We start from the raw sequence: 12,689 nt of genomic DNA, 5'->3' as shown, positions 1-12,689 counted from the left end.
GGTGGGACCTGGAATCTGAAGTTAACAAGTTCCCCAAGCGGTTTTTGTGAAGGCTAAAGTTGGTGTGCCCCATTGCTGGAGTGGATAGATGCAGATGCAGAGGGGATCCAGGCTCAGGAATTCAGAACCCGTATCCTTCCCCTCTCTCGCCCCCCACCCCTGGCTAAGGACTTCAAGCGGCGGGTCAGCTGAGCTCTGCGAAAAGTCATTCAGCGGCCAAGGCCCTGGGGCGGAGACCCCGGGGCTGCCCTAATGGGGCGGGGCTGGACGGGGCGGGGTCGCGGCTCCTCCCCCGGCCCGGGCGGCGGGGCGGGACCGGCCTGAGGGGCTATGCTGCGAGGCAGTGGTACAGCCTGGAACACCCGGCAGCTGCGGCGGCCGGGGACCCTGGACCCCTCCCCACACCGAGGTAAAGGCCCGCGCAGCCCGCCACCAACTTAGTCAAGTTGGTACGGAGTTCGCCAGGCGCCCGTATGGGGCGGGGGGATGGGGGGTGGGGGTTCTGCGGCACAGGCAGGGAAGAGGGGGGCCTCGAACCCGCGTCCCGGAGTGAGGGCCCCCGGATCTCGGGCCCGGAGGGCTGTTCCCTGAGACAGGGAACCCTCCCGGGATCTGGGGACTCACACCCAGGACCCCCGGGCCGGGGAAGCTCGGACTTCGGGAATGGCATGCCCTCCTGGGCCCTGTAGGTCTCCTCTCCACCCCTCTCTCCACCGGGACCCCTTCCTGTCACCAAACCTGGGGTCCGGCTGCCTCGAAGCCCCCGCGCCCCCACAGCAGCTGGAGGCCGTAGTGCCAGCCGCTTCTGAATTTTTCACGGAGGGGGCGGGCCGGACACGCTGTTCCCATGGCACCGGGGCTCTCAGGTTTCAGCGGGAGGGAACCCCCAGACCCCCTAGCCTTTAGCAGGACCAAGCTGCCCGTCCTGCCTCTTCCTCAGTTCTCGTGGGATCGGGCAGCGGAAGTGAATCCCCCCGGGGCTCTCAACCCTCCTCCGTACTTCCCAACCCCGAACCGAACCGTGGGGAAGAGACCTGTGGGGAAGAAGAGGAGGGGGCAATTCAGGTGTCTTTCGTGAACGTGGATCTCCTGTTCTGAATGGGTGGGGCAGCTCGGTGTGCACGCTTGTGTGGACATCCTACCTGGCTGCTGCCCCTCTGCCTATCTGTGTGTCACGGGGGAGTGGGTTATCCTCAAGGCATAGGAAATGGCCTCTGGGTGTGCATGCATGTGTGTGTTCACACGCACTCACCCCTCCCAGCCTGACCCAGGTTCTCTCTGGGCCTGAAGCCAGAAAGCCCCCACAGGGAGGATCTGAGGCGCCTCCTCCTCCCATTTGAACTCAAGGGAAGGAAGGACTGCTAGAAGGACTGGAAGGACGCCTCTGGAGGAAGCCGTCGCAGCAGCTCATCAGGACTCTACAGGAGAAGGGGCTCAAAGCACCTGGCTCACCACCCACTGCCCCTTCTTGCCGAAGGAAAGAAGGAAACCCCCCTTCCCAAGGATGACACTAAATACTCAGCAAGAGGCAAAGACCCCCCTGCGTCGCCGAGCCAGTACTCCACTGCCCCTGTCCACCCGGGGCCGCCAGCCTGGCCTCCTGGGCACAGCACCTTCTACACAGTCCCAGCATCCCCGACTGGGCCAATCAGCCTCGCTCAACACCCCCACCCGGCAACCTTCATCTGCCCCCAGTGGTTGGTCCTCTGAATCCAGCGACTCTGAAGGCTCCTGGGAGGCCCTCTACCGTGTGGTACTGCTTGGAGATCCTGGTGTAGGGAAGACCAGCCTGGCCAGCCTCTTTGCAGGAAAGCAAGAGCGGGATCTCCATGAACAGCTGGGAGGTAGGGACCCTGTGGGCTGGGAAGGGATCCGGTCGATGGAGTGAAATCCCTGTTATCTGGGACATAACGCTGCCAAGAACAGTTGTACAACTCATGCGCTGCTCAACTCTGAGGGGCATCTTTCACAAAGACTATGAAGTGAATGATCACCCCCTGGAGTTGTGCAGGGCACAGCCTGCACAAAGATCTACAGGAGGGAAATTCCTTGAATAGTGAATGAGAATTGTGCTAATTTCTCATGGATGAGAGGTGTGTGATTCATTTTCATGTCATAAGGGAAGCAATTCTGAGTTCCACAAGTCCCAAGTATAAAGAAATGGTGAACTTCCTTCCCAACTCTCAGATCCTGTCCCACAGACAACCATCCATGCCCACCATGACCTGCAGCCAAACTAAGATCCTACCCAAAATGGAGACTCCCAGACTCCTAAGTTGGGCCCTGGGTTCCTTTATTCCCAAGAGGTGGCAGTGAGCTGAGAGGGCCTGGGGTCCCAGAATGATGAGGATCAGGGACCGGACAGAGGAAATGAAGATGAGTCCCTGCAGGACTGGCAGAGAGGACCCAGGGTGAGTGGGGGGAGAGGGGAGGTTAAAGGCAGAGAGGAGGTGGGGACACTCTGACCACGCCCTTTCTCCAGCCCTGACTGCTCAGAGTGTGAGCCCATATGTACCCATGTACACCAGTATGTATGACAGATAGGGAGACAGAGTTCCAGAGAGGGTAATGGGACCTGCCTGAAGCATACACTAAGCCAGGGACACAGCACGACTGGGAGAACTCCCAGCCCAACTTTAACCCCACCGCCCCACACTCATTCATTCAACCAAACCAACAAAACCTTTCTCAGCACCTACTGTGTGCCAGGTACTGTGCTGGCAGCTGGTGAGACATGGGCTCCTCATGCCGTTTCTTGGCCTATCAGGAGAGACAGACATCTAACAAATATGGTGAGCACTTCAAGGAGAAGTGGAGGGGGCGGAAAGAGGGGTTAGGGAGGCCTGCATCCTCCCCAGGCCTGCACCTCCTCCCTGAAATCCGTGTCTTTCCTCAGCTGCAGAAGATGTGTACGAGAGGACCCTCACGGTGGATGGAGAGGATACCACACTGCTGGTCATGGACACCTGGGAGGCTGAGAAACTGGTATGGCACAACAAGCAGGATTTGGGGGGAGGGGTGCTGAGGTTAGTACCAGATTCCTGTCCCCTCCTAGGACACTACAGAGCAGGGACAGGGCAGGGCCCATCCTCAGCACCTCCCCAAACCCACAGCTCCTAAGCAGCCTTTCCAACCAAAGCCAGGAGAACCTCATGACCCTGACCCCCTTTTCTCACTCCATTCATCCTCTCCTCACAGCCATCCCAGGATGTGCTTCTCCCCCTGCAAATCTTCCCCTCATGAGCACCCTTATCCCATTCCACCCACCCACATTGTACAGAAAAAGGAACACCAGATTTAGCCTGAGGTTGAACCCTGTCTTCCTTTATCTTACCAGTTGGCTTTGTGCAATTGACTTACCCACTCTGAGCTTCAGTTTTCTCACCTAATAAATGGGTGAATCATTCCTGCCTTCCTTACCAGCTGGTTTTTTCAAACTTCTTATGCAGTTTCACGGAGATAAGCACAGTTTGGAGCATGAAAAAATGCTGAACGTGAGTGAAGAATTGTAAATAATGATAATTCTTATCGATCATGACTTCGTAGCTAGTAAAAAGAGGAAACCAAAGATGTCCTTCCCTAGCCCATTCCAAAGGAGGAAGAGAGCACTGGGCAGGGACATGTCCCCATTATGCTTTTCTTATCTTGCTTGAGTTTTCTTACCTTTGTTTATCTTGGTGAGTCTTTTTTCTTGCTATACAGGTAACACATGCTCATTGTAGAACTTTGAAGAAATACAACTAAGCAAAGAGAAGGATCTAAAAATCACCTGGGATCCCATCTCTCTAAGGGGTAGGCCCCTCCCCTAACACTCAGGGAGGCCCTGCCCACAGGGTGGGGCTTAGGAGGGCAATATTGGGTGATTGACAAGAATGGCTGACAGCTCCAGAGATAGGCCCAAATTTAGGGATGAAGGAGCTACGAGACCAATTCCTTTTAACTAGCATAAAAGGAAACCCAGGTCCAAATGAGCATCATAATAATGATGATGGTTCTCCTAAGAGCAGCTGACATTTATGGAGCACCTTCTTCCTAAGTGTCAGCCCCTGTGCTAAACACTAGACATATATTTTGACATTCAGTCAAGACAAAAACTATACAATGAGTGTATTTCTGATTCCCGTTCTACCAATGAGGAAATCAAAGCTCAGAGAGGTTATGTGTCCCAAGTTCTCAGATAGCAAGTGGGATTCAAACCCAGATTTATAATAGCCCAAAGCTTATACTCTTATGCACTAGGACCATCCCCACTGGGAGCATCACCTTCTGAACCTCCATCTGAGGTTCCACTGCTTCACTCGTTTATTAAGAAACACTGGCTGGGGCTTCCCTGGTGGCGCAGTGGTTGAGAGTCTGCCTGCCGATGCAGGTGACGTGGGTTCGTGCCCTGGTCCGGGAAGATCCCACATGCCGCGGAGCGGCTGGGCCCCTGAGCCATGGCCGCTAGGCCTGCGCATCTGGAGCCTGTGCTCCGCAATGGGAGAGGCCACAACAGTGAGAGGCCCGTGTACCGCAAAAAAAAAAAAAAAAAAAAGAAAAGAAACACTGGCTGGCTGGTCCCCACCTCAGCCAGGGTGAAGGGAGGGCACCATGACCAAACCCAGATATGCAAGGCCTGCCCGGGGGTCCGACGTCAGGTCCCTGCAGGCCCATCACACACAGCCAGCCTCAGGGCCAGCCTCAGGGCGGCAGCCTTGAGGGTCCCACATCCGAGGGCCAGTGGAAAGCCTTGGGGATCCAGTGGCCAGCTCACACCCAAGCTTTATTTTTAAAAAAAGAAAGGAAGGAAGAAAAAAGAAACACTGGCTGGATATTTATAATGCGCCAGGACACTGAAGACCCATCAGTGACTAAGGCAGACATGCCTCCTGGCCTCTTGGAGCTCACAGACTGGTGAAGGAGGGTCTACTTTTTGGATGCAGTTGAGAATCCTATGGGACAGAGTCCAGTGAATTAAGAAGAGTGATTAGACTGGGAGTCCCATTTGGGAGACAGACTAGAAGGCAGGAATTGGAATTCTGTGCCCAGCTGGCTGTGTGGCCTTGAGAAAGTGTTCTCTTCTCTGGCCCTTGATTTCCCTACAGTTTCCGTGGCCATGTTTGTGAAGGCAGTTCCCAAAGAGGGTCCATGCAGAGAGGGTCCATGTTGATGTCAGAGAGGCAAAATCTGACAGAACTGGGAGGGCCTTTGGTTCATCCAGTAGTACCCCAGCCTCGCTGACCATCGGGGTCACCTGAAGAGTATTAGAAATCAGATTCTCAAGTCTCACCCCAGACCTAATGAAATAGAACCTATAAAAGTGGGGTCCTGGAATCTACATTTTTAATCACACCCCCAAGGGGTTCTTACCCACCAATCCATGTACCAACCAGCTTTTGTGATGCTAACACATAGCAAATCTTCCGTAAATATTTGTACAATGAATGAATGAATGGTCAAGACCCACCCTCTCATTCTACAAATGAGAAAACAGACTCCGAGGGAGGAAGGAACCTGTCCATAGTCAAAGCTAAGAACCCAGAATAAGAACCCACATCTGTTTGACTCAGTTCAGGGTTATTTGGCCCCGGGGAAGGATCAGTACAGCTGTTCAAAACTTACCCCTTTTGACAATGATGTTGACCATGGATCCGATGCTTTCCTACTTATCTACCTTATTTGGTTATCAGAAAACTTTTCTGGCTTCTTTTCCCCTCACAAACAATACTTCCACCACGCTCGGCATTTCCCACTCCTGCCCACTCTCTTCCCTCCTACTCAGCCTGCTCATCCTTTCTAACCCCACTCACCAGTCCACTGTGAAGCCCTCCCACACTCTGCCCAGTTGAGTTCTTCTGGTCTACCCCCGCCCCAAGCCCCATGGGTCCTCCAGCCACTTGCACATGGCTCTCTTTTTTTTGGCCGAGCTGCACAGCATGGCAGGGGTCTTAGTTCCCTGACCAGGGATCGAACCCGCACCCCCTGCAATGGAAGCACGAGTCTTAACCACTGGACTGCCAGGGACGTCCCTGCATATGCCTCTCTTAATGGTACTTATCACACTGCATTATATCTCTCCATTTTCATAGCATCCCTTCCTAATCATGAGCTTCTGGAGGGCAGGAACTGTGTCTCCTGAAACACTTAGAAACACTTAGAAAGCTGTTACCTAGGTGGTTCAGTCTCGGAGTGCTGTCCCTGACAAAAGAGCATCATCCAAAATAATATCAAAATTACTCCAGTTCTTTCCTTTCCTTGTCAAACATCTTGAAAGGACTCCACTTCTTAAAATGCCCCTTGCCTCTCCCACTCCCTTCACTTACACGCCACAGTTGCTCCTTCAACTCTCTCTTCAAGACTATCCAGAAACAAACCTCCCCTGGAAGACAGGCTCCTGTCCCCACTTCTCTCCCTTCCTTTTTTTTTCTTAACTCTGGACTGCAAAAAGCCAAAAGGACTGTCTAGCAAGGGCAAACCCTCCTCAAACCAGACAAAAGAGCTGAAAAGGCAAAGCCAGAACTCTCCTTAGCAGAACCCAATAAATCTTTTGTTGCCAGTGCCCGGCCTACAGAAGGAACCAATGAATGAGAGAATGGAGTGAGGTAGTGTCATTAGCCCAATTTTTCAAGCAGAGAAACTGCGGCTCAGAGAAGATCGGTGGTTTCCCAAGGTGACACAGGAAATTATGACAGAATTTGTCCCCCAACCTGTCCAAAGTATTAACCTCAGCCCCATCCCACCCGTTAGACCATCCCAGCCCCTCCTTTCTCAGCCAGGGCCTAGGTACCGTCTGAGGATGGGCCTGGGTTCCCTCCCCTACAGGATGAAAGCTGGAGCCAGGAGTCATGCCTGCAGGTGGGCAGCGCCTACGTTATCGTGTACTCCATCGCAGACCGGGGCAGCTTCGAGAGTGCCTCTGAGCTCCGCATTCAGCTGCGGCGCGCATATCAGGCGGACCACGTGCCCATCATCCTGGTGGGCAACAAGGCGGACCTGGCACGCTGCCGGGAAGTCTCCGTGGAAGGTGAGCCCTCCACTCCACCCTCCTCCTCCATCTTTCTCTTAGCCCTGTTGTCACTGCGTCTCCTCCAGTGCTCCTCATCTCAGTGACTCGTGCCCCACCACCCCCACCCCGGCCACCTCCATCCTGCATCTACTTGCCTAAGCCTGAAAGCCTGAAACCATTCTTGGCTTGCCTCCTCTCTCATTCCCTCAGACCAGTCCCCAAACCTTGTCGGGTCCACCTCCCTTAACCCCACAGTCCCTTCCTGTCCCCATGCCCAGAGCCTCTGCCCCATCCTGGCATCTCCACTTTAGCCTAGGCCAACCCTGGTACTTCTCTACCACCACTCAATCGGTTCTCCTCACCAGCTGCCAGAGTTTTCCCGAACCAGAGCTGACCCTGTCACTTCTTTGCCTAAAAATTCCCCTATGTGCCCCAATGCCCTTAGTCTGAGACACTTTATTCACCAGGCATGATGATAGGCCCAGTGCCTGTAAGCCTTTCAAGGGCTTACATCTGAGACCTGAAAAAGACAATTATTGACTCCAAAATACAGTGAGAAAATTATAAATTCAAATTTCACAGAGCTTTGTGTACAAAACATAATATTGTGTCAGCCAGCAACTGCAAACCAAAATGTTTAAAGTCATACTTAAATTGTATTTAAAGTGGGAGGGGGAATATTTTGATACAATTGATGTATCAGGTGGGACCCATAAAGATCTAAAAATGGCCCTACTCACAGGGCGAAATCTAAAAAATATGGAAACTGAGACCCAGAGTGGGGAGGCCAGTTCTACAGGGTCACCAGCCACTGAGGACTAGAACCCAGGCCCCTGCATCCAGCCCAGTGGCATCCTGGAGATGGAAGACCATATGCTTTATGAGCAGACGTCCCAAAATTCTGCAACATGATCCCCAGGAGATTTTGTTGAATCGCTGGTTCCCAGGCCTCGCCTACCAAATTAGAATATCTGCGGATGGGCTCAGCAACCTGCATTTTAACAAGCTCCCCCAGACAATTCTGATGCACAGATTAGACCCCTTCCCTGGCAGTCAAGACCCTTCCGTGGGACCTCCCGGTCTTCCCAGCCTCATCCTGCTATCAGTATCAATCACTAACCTGTGAACTAACTCCTCAAAGCCAGATTTATCTCTGAGTCCCCTGGCACGCAGCACGAGGTATGGGGAAAGGAAAAATCATGCTTCCGGTTGAGACTGAACACACCTCCTGCTACCTTTATCTCCTTTTTCCGGTTGTGGCTCCGCCCTGGCTCACTGACCCCACCCGCTCAGAGGGCCGCGCCTGCGCTGTGGTGTTCGACTGCAAATTCATCGAGACGTCAGCCACGCTGCAGCACAACGTGGCGGAGCTCTTCGAAGGTGTAGTGCGCCAACTGCGCTTGCGCCGCAGGAACTGCGCAGGCCGAGAGCCGCCGGCCCCCAGACGACGGGCAAGCCTCGGCCAGCGGGCTCGACACTTCCTGGCACGCTTAACTGCCCGCAGCGCCCGCCGCCGGGCACTCAAGGCCCGCTCCAAGTCCTGCCACAACCTGGCCGTGCTCTGAGGCCACCCGCCCACTCTCTGGGTGGGGGGCACTGGGATGCATTCTAGCCTCCACCAGGGCCACGGAGAGGCAGAGTCTCTGTGGCTTGCAGTCTGCATCGTGGGCCTTGGCCGCCCACTCCCGCAACGTACAGAGCATCTCCCCAGCCGCAACTTCACGGACCTCTCTGCCCTGGGCAAGTGATGGACAGACCATGGGGCCAAAGCCTAAATTGGGGTTTTCATGCGGTGCGTGTCTTTTTGTAAAAAGTCTTCCTTGTCCTTGGGCTCTGGCCAACCCTCAGAAATTCCCCCACAATAAACCAGACCAGAAGGATGTCCTGTCTGAGTGCCCAGATCTCTTCTTTTGGGCTCTTCCAGGCATCTCCACCTCCCACTTGTCCATCTACACGGGCTGCAGACTGGGTTGGCCTGCTGACCTGGGTGTCAGGGTTAGTCAATAAAATCACTGGACCAATTATGCATTCAGGCCCTTCTCTGAACCACTGGGCACAGCCCCTGCCCCACGACTTTGAGGGAGACACAGTGGAGCACAAGCAACCACAGTTCAGGGTGATGACCTCCTATTCTCTCATTAACTCGTTTTTTTAGATTGTAAATTCACAAAATATTCTCTGAAAAAAAAAATCTTCACCCTCATCCTAGCAATGTAATAGCTGGTGTTTGTTGGGAGCTGACTGGGTACTAAGCTGTCACAACTATTAATCTTCACGACCCATATTTAACTAGTTAGAAAACAGAGGCATAGAACAGTGAAGGCTTATGCTCCAGATCACACAGCAGCTATAAGTGAAGTTGCCAGGATTCCAGCCCAGGCTTGTGAGACTAGAGTCTGTGGCCAGCTTATCCACAGTTCTCTTGGAGAATGTGACAAAAAACTATAGACTCCCAGGGAAATGGACTTTCAAACACAATTTTGCACACAATTTAAAGGGGGCGGGTGGACTCCATGAAACTCAATCCATTAATCCCCAGGATGGACCCCCGATTTAGTCCAACTCATTCCGTTTTCTAGCTGTGGAAATTGAAGCCCAGAGAGGGGAAGTGAGCACCCCAGAGTCGCCCAGCCAGTAAGGGTAAGGACCAGACCTCAGGGCCCAGCCTCCTCCTATGTCTGTGTGGGAAGTAGGTGGTAGTGAGGCATCATGGCTGGGGATGGGCCTTGGGGGTCAGGTCAGGAGTTTCCAGCATAAGGGGAAGTGGTGTCACTACTTTGAGAGGAGAACATGATGCAAACAGTTTGGACCATTGTGTCCCTGATGCCTGACACCCCTGCCCCCAGCCAGCTGCCTGCCCAGATGCCTCAGCCCCCCACGTCGGCCGTGTCCCTGCTGCCAGGAACACCAAAGCACAAGCAGGCGAGCCATCCTCCAGCTGTGACCCCCCAATCTTGCCAGCAGGGCACTGATGGCACTTACTTTCCTATCCCAACTCCAGCCCAGGGAAGGGAAAAAGAGGAGGGTCTTCCCCCACCCTAAGCTGTCTCTGGAGGCCTGTGGTCATGGGGGAGGGGCTATAGTTGTGGAAAGTTGGCAGAGGCAGCCGGCAGCAGCCCGGGAGAGTGGAAAAAATGATATCAAACCCAGAAAAATGCAGGCCGGATGGAGGGCCCAAGCCGGCCCTGGGAGGTGAGAGGGAGGGAGGGAGGAGGCCCCACAGGCTGAGAACGGAAGAGGGCCAGGGAGAGAGCGCAGGAGCTGGTTTGGAAAAACCTGGGGACAATCAGCGTGATTCCTTCCTTTCTTCATCTGCAAATATTAACTGAGGGCCTACTAAGTGCAGGGCACAGTGCCAGGTTCTAGGGAGATAGTGGTGAAAAAGGAGTAGTGTGTTGCTCCCTGGAGCTCACAGTCTGGTGGGGAAAACAGACTAGAAAACACGTATATGATTAAAATAATTACAAACTGATAAGGTGCTAAAAATCAGGGTGGTCATGAAAATAATCCTCTTAATTCACAGATGGGGAAATTGAGGGCCAGAAAGGGAGTACCCAAAGCTACTCAGATTGTGGAAGAAATCATTGAGACCAGGATTGGGGGAAGGCAGGGGAGGGAAGAAAGAAAGAAATAGTGCAGACTAGATGCAGGGGTGAGTATGCAGCCAACACAGCAAGACAGCACAGTGGTGGAGGGCATGGGCCCTAAACCAGGGGGTCAGTATTCAACCCCTGCTCCCCTCCATCTCTCTGTGCCTTAGTTTCCCCATCTATAAAATGGGATTCATGACAATTCCCTCCCTCAGGATTGATGTGAGGATTAAATGACTTAAGATGTGTCAAGTACTTATAACAGTTCCTGTGTCTAGGAAGATTCAGGAAATGCTGGTTCCTGCTATATCATATCTTAAAGCATTAGGGAAACCAGAGTTTGTTTAGGGTAAGATATTTTGAGACCGTGAAGACTCGCTTGGGAGTTTTTGCCCTATTAAGACACTGGAGGACTTTAGGAAACTCTCTTCCCTTCTTGGGCCTCAGCTTTCCCATCTGTAATATAAAGGGATTGAATCTGAACTTGTAGCATATACTCATGTACTCACACGTTTGCTGTCTGCCTCCCCCACAGGAATGAGAGGTCCGCAAGGGCAAAACCCTGGTGCTGCTCTCTCCTCAACACCTGCATCAGTACCTGGCTCATAGTAGGGGATCACTAAATATTTGTGGAATGGATTAATTAACCAATCTGTAAAAGGCCCCTTCCAAACCTGATCTCTCTGATTCTAGGAGTCTGTAAATAAGGCATGGCTGGGAAAGCATGTAAGAAAACCACAATATTCCTCCCAGGGACATGGCCTATTATAGTTTAGAAAGTTCTTTCTCAGACATAAAAACAAACCAAAAAAAAAGCAAAAAGCTAACTTTGTTTTAGCTCTTTCTATGTGGTAAGCCCCATGCTCCATGCTTGGTACACATTTTCTCATTTCTTCATCACCATCTACTTAATAGGTACCATTTAACAGATAACAGATGAGCACATTGAGGCTAAGAGAACACAAGAAATTTGTCCAAGGCCACACAGCAAGAAAGCGTAGTCAGGATTCACACCCAGATCAGCTGTCAAGAGGCAGGTAGGAACTGCCATCTTCATTGTACAGTTGGGGAAACTGAGGCCCAGAGAAGGAGAATCTCCCAAGGTCATGAAACAACAACAGCAAACAGTTCCATCACTCTTACCATGTATCAGGTGCTGTGTTAAGTGCTTTTCGCATATTAAATCCTCAGAACTGCTCATATCACCATGCCAGTTTTCAGATGGAGAAACTATAGCAGATACCCTGCCAAGGTTGCACAGTTAGCAAATAGCCAGGGTACGAACCAGGGAAGTCTAGTCCCGTGGTGTGAAAGGCTCAACTATATCGCACTGTCCGACGGTACAGCAAGTCCGGCGCAGGCTGGTGTCTGCTTAGCACCCTGCTGCCTGGGCTGGGGGCAGGGTGGAGAACAAAAGCACATTGAGAGTATCCTCAGCCGCCAGCTGCGACTTTCCACCTTGAAGGGAGGGCACTGTTATGGAAAAAGTGATAAAGCTCTGGAAAGAGGAATGTCTCCCCAGGGGCCCCAAGTCTCCTCAGAGTCTCCCCCCTCCTTTTACTTTGGGGGAAGGCCACAAACTGTGCTGTCCTGATCCAGACGAGATGAAGGCCACCTGGATCCCAACACACCCCAGCCTGTCTACTCAAATACTGAGGATCACTGGCCCTGACGGAAGGTTCCAATTTCTCAGCCAAGGGCACGAAGCTTCCGCTTGGGGACCCCCAAGGAATCAGGTTCAGGCTGGAACTCCCTTGTCCTTGGATGGTGAGAAATTCACATCTCCCAGGCACAGCTCAGTCCTTCCTTTATTCAGCAAACTTTGATAAGGGTATGTGCTCTGAAGGAAGGTAAGGAGGGTAGAGAGAGTCACAGCTGGCTGCTTTGTAAAACAAAATGTTTTTAAAGATTAAGAATCTCTAAGCTCTGCTATGACCATGTGACCTTAGGCAAATCAAAATATACGGAGTGAAGGGGTTAGGGTAGAATTCTTTATGCGACCGTCTCAAGAATATTTGAATATTCTAGTTCAACAGCTTGAAAAAATATACAAGTTCAGTTTCAATTTCGGCACTGTTTCCTTCTGTTCAGTTCAGGGTTTAGTTAAAAATAAT

The 12,689-nt window shown here is 52.3% G+C and overlaps 1 protein-coding gene across 2 annotated transcripts; it reads left to right on the top strand.

Annotated features, from left to right (window-relative positions):
- Positions 1–320: 320 nt before the first annotated feature.
- On the top strand, positions 321–9,011 carry REM1 (RRAD and GEM like GTPase 1). 2 transcript variants are annotated; one of them, XM_081256978.1, is made up of 5 exons: positions 321–409; positions 1,291–1,844; positions 2,897–2,985; positions 6,802–7,003; positions 8,279–9,011. In XM_081256978.1, the coding sequence occupies exons 2-5, from the start codon at positions 1,505–1,507 to the stop codon at positions 8,548–8,550; spliced, it is 903 nt and encodes a 300-aa protein (XP_081113104.1). In that variant the 5' UTR covers positions 321–409; positions 1,291–1,504; the 3' UTR covers positions 8,551–9,011. The 2 variants fall into 2 exon arrangements, with proteins under 2 accessions (XP_081113104.1, XP_081113105.1); XM_081256979.1 differs by having other exon boundaries at positions 336–409; positions 1,262–1,844.
- The last annotated feature ends 3,678 nt before the right edge of the window (positions 9,012–12,689 follow it).

The sequence above is a fragment of the Mesoplodon bidens genome, assembly GCF_964165515.1.
Source record: "Mesoplodon bidens genome assembly, chromosome: 15".
Lineage (NCBI taxonomy): Eukaryota > Metazoa > Chordata > Mammalia > Artiodactyla > Ziphiidae > Mesoplodon > Mesoplodon bidens.
The sequence above is the reverse complement of the archived record's forward strand: the minus strand, read 5'-3'. Positions and strand labels throughout refer to the sequence as shown.

What these genes read in the sequence shown, in the direction of transcription:
- REM1 (XM_081256978.1), top strand. Translation starts at nt 1,505, where the DNA reads ATGACACTAAATACTCAGCAAGAGGCAAAGACCCCCCTGCGTCGCCGA. An exon ending in TCTCCATGAACAGCTGGGAG is followed by an intron (nt 1,845 to 2,896) that starts GTAGGGACCCTG and finishes GTCTTTCCTCAG; the next exon opens with CTGCAGAAGATGTGTACGAG. An exon ending in CCTGGGAGGCTGAGAAACTG is followed by an intron (nt 2,986 to 6,801) that starts GTATGGCACAAC and finishes CCTCCCCTACAG; the next exon opens with GATGAAAGCTGGAGCCAGGA.